Source organism: Garra rufa, chromosome 7, assembly GCF_049309525.1.
Source record: "Garra rufa chromosome 7, GarRuf1.0, whole genome shotgun sequence".
Taxonomy (NCBI): Eukaryota; Metazoa; Chordata; class Actinopteri; order Cypriniformes; family Cyprinidae; genus Garra; species Garra rufa.
In genome coordinates, this window is record NC_133367.1 from 43,033,687 (window position 1) to 43,048,010 (window position 14,324).

A 14,324-nucleotide genomic window follows, 5' to 3' on the forward strand; every position below is an offset into this window, starting at 1 on the left:
TGTACTGCAATGTAACGCGCTAGCATTAAGCTAACCATGTCCCTTCTGTGGCTTGCCTTGTTTTACTGAGGTGCTGACGTTAGTGATGATTGGGCGATGCAAATGTCGGAGGCGTAACTATTAACGATCGGGACTATTGCGTAACAGTCTATTATGTTGGAATTGACCTATTTTTCGGTGGTCTTTGGCAAACACTAGATTTATATAAGAAGGAGGAAACGATGGTGTTTGAGACTCATGGTACGTCATGTCCATGTGCTGAACTGTTATTATTTAACTATGCCAAGGTAAATTCAGTTTTCCATTCTAAGGCACCTTTAAAAAAAGAAATACATTTGAAGACATCTTGCCATACCAAAAGTGGACGTTTCTGTAGAATGTCCTAAAAACAAGTCAAAATTAAGTGCATTTTTGCTTGAAACAAGCTGTTTGAAATTTGTTTGAAATCAGATAAGTGCTTACCCCATAGGCAGATTATTTTGCTTGTTTCAATCAAAAATAGACTTAATTGTAACTTGTTTTTTTTTTTTTTTCTGAAAACAAGACAATATTTTTTTCATTTAGAAAATCCTTTAAAAATGATTTAAGAATTTTTAGATATTTTGGCTGGAAACAAGACAAAAAAATCTAAGCAAAGCATCTGTTGCAGTGTGTCAAACTTCATTAGGCTCAACTGTGTTTTGTTTCCTGTGAAATTATAAGAGACACAACCTATGAAGGTTTTGATGCTCATAACCATGGACAAAAATCTGAAAACTCAAGAAAAATTGTGTAGAAATCACAAGTCACCTTGATCAGATGCAGATGTAGCCTCCTGCTGGCTGCTGTTACCGCGGTAACTTTACCACTGCCATTCGGACCCATCAGAAGAACTGAACAGCCTCTTTTTAATGTTAAAGAGCTGCAAGAGAATAATGTGAAAAATGTAAATGTAAACAAAAAGATCATAATGTTGTAATATATTTAACATTTTATCAATTCTGCATTCCATTAACGCTGAGATACAAGATGAAGCACTTAACAATATCTTCTAGGATGACTTAAAAGTATTTAAATGAATACATTTGTATCAATATATTAAAATAATAACTCATTAGGATATTAAGTAAAAATCACGTCACATGAAGATATTTTGTAAATTTCCTATATACAAATTTGATTTCTGATTAGTAATATGCATTGCTAAGAACTTCATTTGGACAACTTCAAAGGTGATTTTCTCACTATTAAGATTTTTTTGCACCCTCAGATTGCAGATTGTCCCATAGTTGTATCTCAGCCAAATATTATCCTATCCTAACAAACCATACATCAATGGAGAGCTTATTTATTCCGCTTTCATACACACACTGCAGACCTTTCAGTGAAGTGAGGTTGGATGATAGTGAGCAGTTGCTCTACAGTGCTAGACAGACCAGGAGGACAGAGACTCGTCCAGAAAGACGAACCCTTCTGTAGCACAGAGCAAGGAGACAGACTGTGGGCGGAGCCTCCCTGTGGACAACCAATCACATTTTGAATAGATCTGCATGATTTAACAGTGGAGGTTCTGACTGATTAAAGGCTGTATCAGCGATTCTAGGCTGAAACATAAAGTGTCAAATTCAGCTGACCTTTCTTCAAGATCCGCTCGCTGCCTGCCCCCTAAATCAGCTGTAAAAAAAAACAAAAAAAAAAAACGCGTCTCTGTGATCAGCCGAGATATGCCAAAAAAAAAAATCGGTGCTACCAACCTTTCTACAGCAAAACAAACAGTGGCCACAGAGACACATTTTTTTTACAGCTGATTTATGGGGCAGGCAGCGAGCGGATAATGAAGAAAGGTCAGCTGAATTTGACACTTTATGTTTCAGCCTAGAATCGCTGATACAACCTTTAATATCCATTACAGTTTTTCTCAAAACTTTATGCACAAATACAAGAATTGCACTCACAAAATGCAAAATGCCTCACATCTCCTGCAAAATGAATCACTGCATTCAAAATATCACAAACATGTCTCAAAAGCAAACATATTTGTTTTTACGTTGCAAACACCTTTGCCATAATATATGATATTTTCTGAAATATATACACACAGTTATTCAAAACCTAAAGATGTTTTTTCATGAGCTCCTATGCTGTTCTGTACAAGATTGAAAGTTGCTAACATTTCTCTAACATGATTACCAAGTTGCTAGCATGTTTATAACATGATTAGCATGTTACTAGCATGTTATTAGCATGATTCACATATGATTGGTAAGTTGCTAGCATGTTTCTAGCATGATTAGCATGTTACTAGCATGTTATTAGCATGATTCACATATGATTAGTAAGTTGCTAGCATGTTTCTAGCATGATTAGCAAGTTATTAGCATGATTCACAAATGATTAGTAAGTTGTTAGCATGTTATTAGCATGATTAGCATGTTATTAGCATGATTCACAAATGATTAGTAAGTTGTTAGCATGTTTTTAACATGATTAGCATGTTATTAGCATGATTAGCATGTTATTAGCATGCTTCACAAATGATTAGTAAGTTGATAACATGTTTCTAGCATGATTAGCATGTTACTAGCATGGTATTAGCATGATTCACATATGATTAGTAAGTTGCTAGCATGTTTCTAGCATGATTAGCATGTTACTAGCATGTTATTAGCATGATTCACATATGATTGGTAAGTTGCTAGCATGTTTCTAGCATGATTAGCATGTTACTAGCATGATTCACATATGATTGGTAAGTTGCTAGCATGTTTCTAGCATGATTAGCATGTTACTAGCATGTTATTAGCATGATTCACATATGATTAGTAAGTTGATAGCATGTTTCTATCATGATTAGCAAGTTATTAGCATGATTAGCATGTTATTAGCATGATTCACAAATGATTAGTAAGTTGTTAGCATGTTTTTAGCATGATTAGCATGTTACTAGCATGTTATTAGCATGATTCACATATGATTAGTAAGTTGCTAGCATGTTTCTAGCATTATTAGCATGTTACTAGCATGTTATTAGCATGATTCACATATGATTAGTAAGTTGCTAGCATGTTTCTAGCATGATTAGCAAGTTATTAGCATGATTAGCATGTTATTAGCATGATTCACAAATGATTAGTAAGTTGTTAGCATGTTTTTAGCATGATTAGCATGTTACTAGCATGTTATTAGCATGATTCACATATGATTGGTAAGTTGCTAGCATGTTTCTAGCATGATTAGCATGTTACTAGCATGTTATTAGCATGATTCACATATGATTAGTAAGTTGCTAGCATGTTTCTAGCATGATTAGCAAGTTATTAGCATGATTCACAAATGATTAGTAAGTTGTTAGCATGTTATTAGCATGATTAGCATGTTATTAGCATGATTCACAAATGATTAGTAAGTTGTTAGCATGTTTTTAAAATGATTAGCATGTTATTAGCATGATTAGCATGTTATTAGCATGCTTCACAAATGATTAGTAAGTTGATAACATGTTTCTAGCATGATTAGCATGTTACTACCATGGTATTAGCATGATTCACATATGATTAGTAAGTTGCTAGCATGTTTCTATCATGATTAGCATGTTACTAGCATGTTATTAGCATGATTCACATATGATTGGTAAGTTGCTAGCATGTTTCTAGCATGATTAGCATGTTACTAGCATGATTCACATATGATTGGTAAGTTGCTAGCATGTTTCTAGCATGATTAGCATGTTACTAGCATGTTATTAGCATGATTCACATATGATTAGTAAGTTGATAGCATGTTTCTATCATGATTAGCAAGTTATTAGCATGATTAGCATGTTATTAGCATGATTCACAAATGATTAGTAAGTTGTTAGCATGTTTTTAGCATGATTATCATGTTATTAGCATGATTAGCATGTTATTAGCATGATTCACAAATGATTAGTAAGTTGATAACATGTTTCTAGCATGATTAGCATGTTACTAGCATGGTATTAGCATGATTCACATATGATTAGTAAGTTGCTAGCATGTTTCTAGCATGATTAGCATGTTACTAGCATGTTATTAGCATGATTCACATATGATTGGTAAGTTGCTAGCATGTTTCTAGCATGATTAGCATGTTACTAGCATGGTATTAGCATAATTCACATATGATTAGTAAGTTGCTAGCATGTTTCTAGCATGATTAGCATGTTACTAGCATGTTATTAGCATGATTCACATATGATTAGTAAGTTGATAGCATGTTTCTAGCATGATTAGCATGTTGCTAGCATGTTTCTAGCACTAATTACAAGATGTTAACATGTTTTAACCTGATTACCATGTTGTTAACATTATTCTAACATGATTATCAAGTTGTTAGCATGTCTCTAGCATGATTACCAAGTTGCTAGCATGTTTATAACATGATTAGCATGTTACTAGCATGTTGTTAACATGATTCTAACATGATTAGCAAGTAGCTAAACAGTTTCTAGCATGATTAACATGTTGCTAGTACGTTTTAACATTATTACCAAGTTACTAACATGTTGCTAGCATTATTAGCAAGTTGCTAACATGATTATTAGCAAGTTTCTAGCATGTTTCAAGCATGATTAACATGTTGTTAGCATAATTAACCTCACTAGCATGACTTGGAAGTTACTAGCATGCTTTTTTAGCATGAATAGCATATTGCTAGCATGTTTCTAGCATTATTAGCCAGTTTCTAGCATGTTTCTAGCATGATTAACATGTTGTTAGCATGATTAACGTCACTAGCATGACTTGGAAGTTACTAGCATGTTTTTTTACCATGACTAACATGTTTCTAGCATGATTATCATTTTGCTAGTACGTTTTAACATTATTACCAAGTTACTAACATGTTGCTAGCATTATTAGCAAGTTGCTAACATGATAAGCGAGTTGCTAGCATGATTCTAACGTGGTTACCATGTTGTTAGCAGGATTAAAACGTCCCTAGCATGACTTGGGAGTTACTAACATGTTTTTAACATGACTAGCATGCTGTTAACACGTTTCTGTCATAATTAACATGTTACTAGCATGATTCTAACATGATTAGCTAGTTGCTAGCATGATTCCAACATAATTATCAAGTTGCTAGCACATTTTATCATGATAAGCACGTTACTAACATGTTGCTAGCTAGTTGCTAGCATGATTCTAACATGATAAGTAAGTTGCTAGCATGGTTACCATGTTGTTAACATGATTCTAACATAATTAGTAAGTTGTAAACATGATTAACATGTTGCTAGCGGGTATCCCACATGATTAGCTAGTTGCTAACGTGTTTCTAGCATGATTAACATGTTGCTAGCGTGTATCCCACATGATTAGCTAGTTGCTTACGTGTTTCTAGCATGATTAACATGTTGCTAGCGTGTATCTCACATGATTAGCTAGTTGCTAACGTGTTTCTAGCATGATTAACATGTTGCTAGCGTGTATCCCACATAATTAGCTAGTTGCTAACGTGTTTCTAGCATGATTAACATGTTGCTAGCGTGTATCCCACATGATTAGCTAGTTGCTAACGTGTTTCTAGCATGATTAACATGTTGCTAGCGTGTATCTCACATGATTAGCTAGTTAGTAAAGTGTTTCTAACATGATTAACATGTTGCTAGCGTGTATCCCACATGATTAGCTAGTTGCTAATGTGTTTCTAGCATGATTAACATGTTGCTAGCGTGTATCCCACATGATTAGCTAGTTGCTAACGTGTTTCTCGCATGATTAACATGTTGCTAGCGTGTATCCCACATGATTAGCTAGTTGCTAACGTGTTTCTAGCATGATTAACATGTTGCTAGCGTGTATCCCACATGATTAGCTAGTTGCTAACGTGTTTCTAGCATGATTAACATGTTGCTAGCGTGTATCTCACATGATTAGCTAGTTGCTAACGTGTTTCTAGCATGATTAACATGTTGCTAGCGTGTATCTCACATGATTAGCTAGTTAGTAAAGTGTTTCTAACATGATTAACATGTTGCTAGCGTGTATCCCACATGATTAGCTAGTTGCTAACGTGTTTCTAGCATGATTAACATGTTGCTAGCGTGTATCCCACATGATTAGCTAGTTGCTAACGTGTTTCTCGCATGATTAACATGTTGCTAGCGTGTATCCCACATGATTAGCTAGTTGCTAACGTGTTTCTAGCATGATTAACATGTTGCTAGCGTGTATCCCACATGATTAGCTAGTTGCTAACGTGTTTCTAGCATGATTAACATGTTGCTAGCGTGTATCTCACATGATTAGCTAGTTGCTAACGTGTTTCTAGCATGATTAACATGTTGCTAGCGTGTATCTCACATGATTAGCTAGTTAGTAAAGTGTTTCTAACATGATTAACATGTTGCTAGCGTGTATCCCACATGATTAGCTAGTTGCTAACGTGTTTCTAGCATGATTAACATGTTGCTAGCGTGTATCCCACATGATTAGCTAGTTGCTAACGTGTTTCTAGCATGATTAACATGTTGCTAGCGTGTATCTCACATGATTAGCTAGTTGCTAACGTGTTTCTAGCATGATTAACATGTTGCTAGCGTGTATCTCACATGATTAGCTAGTTGCTAACGTGTTTCTAGCATGATTAACATGTTGCTAGCGTGTATCTCACATGATTAGCTAGTTAGTAAAGTGTTTCTAACATGATTAACATGTTGCTAGCGTGTATCCCACATGATTAGCTAGTTGCTAACGTGTTTCTAGCATGATTAACATGTTGCTAGCGTGTATCCCACATGATTAGCTAGTTGCTAACGTGTTTCTAGCATGATTAACATGTTGCTAGCGTGTATCCCACATGATTAGCTAGTTGCTAACGTGTTTCTAGCATGATTAACATGTTGCTAGCGTGTATCCCACATGATTAGCTAGTTGCTAACGTGTTTCTCGCATGATTAACATGTTGCTAGCGTGTATCCCACATGATTAGCTAGTTGCTAACGTGTTTCTAGCATGATTAACATGTTGCTAGCGTGTATCTCACATGATTAGCTAGTTGCTAACGTGTTTCTAGCATGATTAACATGTTGCTAGCGGGTATCTCACATGATTAGCTAGTTGCTAACGTGATTCTAGCATGATTAGCATATTGTTAGCATGATTTAGACAGCTGGTGTTGAGTAAAGCAGTGAGGATCTGATGAATTAGTGTTCCATTTTGATCGGTTGTGTTTGAAAAAGCAAATCAAGATACTTCCTGTTAGATTTGTGTGTGTTACAGAGAACTGTGTGCTGTGTTTTGCAAATAGTGTTTTATGAAACTGAAAACAGAGCCAGAGGCTGAGATTTAGCGTATGGTGTTGCAGATGTAATGTGTGCTTCTGCTGTGTGAGTCTCAGTTAAGACTGATTTCATAAAGTGGAGGTGTCTTTGTCTCACCATGTAGAGTGAAGTGTGGTTGGTATCAGCCAGATATGAAGAGCCCTCTTCCTCCTCAGCAGAGACGCCACACACCTGCTTGACTCTGAAGTACAGCACTGGCCACCTGCCAAACACACACCTGCATGAGGACGGGTTCTCACAGTCTGACAGCATCTACTGAAGATAAACCACCACCTGAGGACTCCTTCAGAGCGGCTCTCCATCAGATCAGGGTGTCCTTCAGTGGGGATCCCTAGTATATCCCCCCTCTGAACCAGCCTGAAAACAAACACCACATTCAGGAAACCAGGAAGAAGAAGAAGAGGCTGATGTGTGTGAGTGAGCTGTGAGCACCTGGCTGTGCTGAAGTGTTTGTAGAGGATGCTGTCGAAGGGTCCGTGTGAGCTGTAGTCTGGAGAGATCACCGCTTCAATCTGCAGCTCTTTAGCAAACGGCGGAGCTGCACTTCGACACGCGCTCATGGACATCTGACACTCCTCATGCGGCGACACCTTATTCCACCTCTGCTTCAGTTAAAGCACACAAACAGTTTATGAAGTTCAGCTCACTGAATATTACAACACAGTGAGAGCTAAATAAAAAGATCAATATCAATACTTCCAAAGGCTGAACCCAGGGCTGTTCAAGTTCTGATTTAAACTAGATAAAATAGGTTTGTCAAGACATATCTTAAGTTGGCTTGAAAAGGCCTGATCAGAAAGTGTGAAAAAAGTTTTAGAAATTGTAGAAACGTTACGGCTTTCAGTCCAAATATTGAAGTTTGAAATATTTTTAAATCTTAAAGCTTGAATGTTTTATAAAAATAGTATTTCAGATGGATGGATGGATAAATAGCATGTTTTAGCATGTTTCTAACTTATTTAATATGTTACTAACATGTAGCTAGCATGATTAGCCAGTTACTAGCATGTTGCTAGTATGATTACCATGTTGCTACCATTTTCTAGCGTGATTAGCATGTTGTTAGCCTGTTTCTAGCATGTTTGTAACACGATTAACATGCCGATAGCATGTTGCTAGCATGTTATTAGCATCAATAACATATTGCTAACATTGTTTCTAGCCTGATTGACATGTTGTTTGCCTGTTTCTAACATGATTAGCATGTTACTAACGTGTAGCTAGCATGATTAGAATGTTGCTAACATGATGTTAGTATTACTAGCATTATTAGCAATTTACTAGCATGATTAACGTGTTGTCATGTTTCTAGCATGATTAGCATATTATTGGGATGTTTCTAACATGATTAGCATGCTGTTAGCATGATTAGCATATTATTGGGATGTTTTGTAACATGATTAGCATGCTGTTAGCATGATTAGCATATTATTGGGATGTTTCTAGCATGAGTATCATGTTTCTAGCATGCTGTTAGCATGATTAGCATATTATTGGGATGTTTCTAGCATGATTAGCATGCTGTTAGCATGATTAGCATATTATTGGGATGTTGCTAACATAAGTATCATGTTTCTAGCATGATTAGCATGCTGTTAGCATGATTAGCATATTATTGGGATGTTTCTAGCATGATTAGCATGTTTCTAGCATGATTAGCATGCTGTTAGCATGATTAGCATATTATTGGGATGTTTCTAACATGATTAGCATGCTGTTAGCATGATTAGCATATTATTGGGATGTTTCTAGCACGATTAACATGTTGTCATGTTTCTAGCATAATTAGCATATTATTGGGCTGTTTCTAGTATGAGTATCATGTTTCTAGCATGATTAGCATATTATTGGGATGTTTCTAACATGAGTATCATGTTTCTAGCATGATTAGCATGCTGTTAGCATGATTAGCATATTATTGGGATGTTTCTAACATGATTAGCATGCTGTTAGCATGATTAGCTTATTATTGGGATGTTTCTAGCATGAGTATCATGTTTCTAGCATGATTAGCATGCTGTTAGCATGATTAGCATATTATTGGGATGTTTCTAGCATGATTAGCATGCTGTTAGCATGATTAGCATATTATTGGGATGTTTCTAGCATAAGTATCATGTTTCTAGCATGATTAGCATGCTGTTAGCATTATTAGCATATTATTGGGATGTTAGCATGATTAGCATATTATTGGGATGTTTCTAGCATGATTAGCATGCTGTTAGCATGATTAGCATATTATTGGGATGTTTCTAGCATAAGTATCATGTTTCTAGCATGATTAGCATGCTGTTAGCATGATTAGCATATTACTGGGATGTTTCTAGCATGATTAGCATGTTTCTAGCATGATTAGCATGCTGTTAGCATGATTAGCATATTATTGGGATGTTTCTAACATGATTAGCATGCTGTTAGCATGATTAGCATATTATTGGGATGTTTCTAGCACGATTAACATGTTGTCATGTTTCTAGCATAATTAGCATATTATTGGGCTGTTTCTAGCATGAGTATCATGTTTCTAGCATGATTAGCATATTATTGGGATGTTTCTAACATGAGTATCATGTTTCTAGCATGATTAGCATGCTGTTAGCATAATTAGCATATTATTGGGATGTTTCTAACATGATTAGTATGCTGTTAGCATGATTAGCATATTATTGGGATGTTTCTAGCATGAGTATCATGTTTCTAGCATGATTAGCATGCTGTTAGCATGATTAGCATATTATTGGGATGTTTCTAGCATGATTAGCATGCTGTTAGCATGATTAGCATATTATTGGGATGTTTCTAGCATAAGTATCATGTTTCTAGCGTGATTAGCATGCTGTTAGCATGATTAGCATATTATTGGGATGTTTCTAGCTTGAGTATCATGTTTCTAGCATGATTAGCATGCTGTTAGCATGATTAGCATATTATTGGGATGTTTCTAACATTATTAGCATGCTGTTAGCATGATTAGCATATTATTGGGATGTTTCTAGCACGATTAACATGTTGTCATGTTTCTAGCATAATTAGCATATTATTGGGCTGTTTCTAGCATGAGTATCATGTTTCTAGCATGATTAGCATATTATTGGGATGTTTCTAACATGAGTATCATGTTTCTAGCATGATTAGCATGCTGTTAGCATGATTAGCATATTATTGGGATGTTTCTAGCATAAGTATTATGTTTCTAACATGATTAGCATGCTGTTAGCATGATTAGCATATTATTGGGATGGTCATAGCATTAGTATCATGTTTCTAGCATGATTAGCGTGCTGTTAGCATGATTAGCATATTATTGGGATGTTTCTAACATGAGTATCATGTTTTTAACATGATTAGCATGTTACTAGCATGTAGCTAGCACGATTAGAATGTTGCTAACATGATGTTAGCATTACTAGCATGGTTAGCAAGTTACTAGCATGTTTTTCTTTTTATTATTTTTTCCAAAGTTTGTGTGCCTATAACTCAAGAAGTATTAAAGATATTGCAATATGATTTTAGATTCTAGCTTTCATGAATGCTCCTCTATATTAAAATAGAAAACAGTTCTTTTAAATAGTAAAACTACTTCTAATTTTTACTGCAGGTTCGGTGAGCAGAAGAGACTTATTTAAAAACCATTAAAAATCTTACTGTTCAAAAACATTTGACTGGAGTAATGATGCGAAAATTCAGCTTTGAAATCAGAAATAAGTGACATTTTAAAATATATTCAAATAGAAAACTGTTATTTTAAATAGTAAAAATATTTCAAAATAGTACTGTTTTTGACTTCTTTAAAAATAAAACATGAAAAATCTTACTGTTCAAAAACCTTTGACTTGAGTAAAGACGCAAAAATTCAGCTTTGAAATCAGAAAAAATAAATAAATGACATTTTAAAATATGTTCAAATAGACATAAAAATATTTCACAATTGTACTGTTTTTGACATTAAAAATCTTAGTGTTCAAAAACTTTTGACTGGAAAAATGACTGGAGTAATGATGCTAAAATTCAGCTTTGAAATCAAGAAATAAATTACCTTTTAAAATATATTCAAATAGAAAACAGTTATTTTAAATAGTACAAATATTTCTGTTTTGCTGTACAGAAGAGATTTCTTTAAACAATAAAAATCTTGGCAAAATGACTGGAGTAATGATGCAAAAATTCAGCTTTGAAATTACAGGAATAAATTATATTTTAAAATATATTCGAATAGAAAACAGGTATTTTAAAATAGTAAAAATATTTCAAAATTGTACCAAGTTTGCTGTACTTTTGATCAAATAAATGCAGGCTTGGTGAGCAGAAGAGACTTATTCAAAAAAACATTAAAAATCGTACAGCTTTGAAATCAAAGGAATAAATTATACTGTAAAATAAATTCAAATACAAAACTGTTATTTTAAATAGTAAAAATATTTCAAAATAGTACTGTTTTTGACTTCTTTAAAAATAAAACATGAAAAATCTTACTGTTCAAAAACTGTTGGCTTTCAAAATTATACTGTTTTCGCTGTACTTTTGGTTCATATGAATGCAGGCTTGGTGAGCAAAAGAAACTTCTTTAAAAACATTACAAATCTTCCTGATCAAAAACTTCTGACTGATAAAATGACTGGAGCAATGATGCAAAAATTCAGCTTTGAAATCAAAGAAATAAATTATATTTTAAAATATACTCAAATAGAAAACAGTTATTTTAAATAGTAAAAATATTTCAAAATGTTACTGTTTTTGCTGTACTTTGGATCAAATAAATGCTGACTTTTTAATCAGAAGAGACTTCTTTAAAAAACATTAAAAATCCTTTTGACTGAAAAACTTGACTGGAGTAATGATGCAAAAATTCAGCTTTGAAATCACAGAAATAAATGACATTTAATAAAATATATTCAAATAGAAAACAGTTATTTTAAATAGTACAAATATTTTGAATTTTTACTGCTTTTGCTGTACTTTGGATCAAATAAATGCAAGTTTGATGAGCAGAAGAGACTTATTTAAAAAAACATTAAAAATCTTACTGTTCAAAAACATTTGACTGGAGTAAAGATGCAAAAATTCAGCTTTGAAATCAAGGAATAAATTATATTTTAAAATATATTCAAATAGAAAACAGTTATTGTAAATAGTACAAATATTTTAAAAAATGTTACTGTTTTTGCTGTACTTTGAATCTTTAGAAGAGACTTCTTTAAAAAACATTAAAAATCCTTTTGACTGAAAAACTTTTGAGTTTGAGTAATGATGCAAAAATTCAGCTTTGAAATCACAGTAATAAATGACATTTTATAAAATATATTCAAATAGAAAACAGTTATTTTAAATAATTAAAAATATTTCAAAATATACTGTTTTTGCTGTACTTTGGATGAAATAAATGCATTCTTGGTGAGCAGAAGAGACTTCTTTAAAAAACATTAAAAATCTATTCAAATAGAAATATTTTAAACAGTAAAAATATTTCAGAATTCATACAATGGTTAGAAAATAGCCATTGCTCAGTGGGGCATTTTGGGTTCCCAATTACCTTAAATATTTCTAAAAAAAAAAATAATTAACAGATGTTATGCACATGGCAAATCCACTGAAACCAATTAATGAAATGATTTCAAATCATCCAATGTTTACGTAATAGTAACATTGTGATATTACAATCATTATTAACTTCGTCACCTTAATTTTGATGGTCTTATTTCCAACAGGCACTGCCATCCCGTCCGACAGGTTAAACCACTGAACCGCTGAAATGAATCCCACATCCACATCCTGGTGTTTAACTCCATCGAAAGCTCTGACTGCAACCAGATGAGCACGTCCTGTCCTCTTACAGGAAACTTCACGCTCGCCCAAAACAGGACTCAGCACCAGAGGAGTCTTCTTAGCCTTCTCTGATGGGACGGACGCAATGACCCACTCCCCGTTAAACACACCCAGCTTCAGGAGCAAGCTCTTGTTTACAAAAATAGTGCTGTCAACGTCCAACGCTTCACTCGGCTCTAGTCTAGACAGAAGTCCTCCAGGTTTCTGAAGATTGGAGACGTCCACCACTCGGACATCAAGTCTGCATTCAAGAGCCTGTAAGACAGCACTGAAGTCTAACACTTTGCTATTCAACAAAGAGCTGCCAGAGGTCAAACTATTGGCATACTGGGCAAAATCAGACACAAAGAGAGAGTTGGCAGACAGTCTGCTGGTGCTGGTGATGCTGGGGATGCTCAGGTCCAGATCTCTGCAGTCAGACACAACCACACTAGTGTCCACTGTTATCATACCTTGACTGACAGGTGTGCACTCCAGCACCAGCACATCTGACAGGTACTGCTGCACCTGTGCGGCTTCCTCTCCCAGTAAATGATGGTAGGGTATGAGAAGAGCATCTCCTTGTCTCGCCAATAGAGTCTGTCCAGGACAGGACGCCAGGATCAGAAGACCGTTGGAGAACTTCTCCGAAGAAGCCCATTTAAAGCTCTGTTTCGTCCGAGCACCGATGACTATCTTCTTTAAAGGCAGCAGAGATTGTGGACGAAGCGTTCCCGATGAGTTCTCCTTCAGACCGTAGTGTTTGAGGAAAGATCTACTCACGTAAACAGCGAGACACGTGCGAATGTTTACATTTGGCTCTTCCTCTGTTACGTGCGTTACGTGCGCGCTCACCAAAAAGCCGCGGGTGGAAGGTGAACGCCTGTCCGTTAGTGATAATAGCAAAGCGTATGTTGGTCCGGAGTAGTCTGGAAACTTTTGAGTGAATTGCGATTTGTTGATAAGCACGTGTAGAGGATGAATATGCGATGGAAAGTCATCCAGACGGTGCAACTTCATAGACGCCGCCATGTTGAAAAGCCGCGCATGCGCAGTGGAACCACAGCCGAACTGTCAAACAGGGTTGCCAGCTCCCAGAAAAAAATCCAACCGAAGGCTAACTTAAAGGAATAGTCCACTTTCGGAACAAACAAAAATACAGATAATGTACTCACCCCCTGTCATTCAGGATGTTCATGTCTTTCTTTCTTCAGTCGTAAGGAAATTATGTTTGTTT

General features: G+C 35.1%; 1 protein-coding gene across 1 annotated transcript in view; it reads right to left on the minus strand.

The window, feature by feature from the left end:
- pex6 (peroxisomal biogenesis factor 6) overlaps window positions 1-14,119 on the minus strand; it is a 36,845-nt gene extending 22,726 nt beyond the window's left edge. The window contains exons 1-6 of the mRNA XM_073844398.1: window positions 12,962-14,119; window positions 7,718-7,887; window positions 7,559-7,642; window positions 7,382-7,487; window positions 1,358-1,494; window positions 790-901 (exon numbers count right to left, since the gene is read on the minus strand). Coding sequence (XP_073700499.1) covers window positions 790-901; window positions 1,358-1,494; window positions 7,382-7,487; window positions 7,559-7,642; window positions 7,718-7,887; window positions 12,962-14,119 — 1,767 coding nt within the window. The remainder of the gene's footprint in view (window positions 1-789; window positions 902-1,357; window positions 1,495-7,381; window positions 7,488-7,558; window positions 7,643-7,717; window positions 7,888-12,961) is intronic.
- Between the last annotated feature and the right edge of the window lie 205 nt (window positions 14,120-14,324).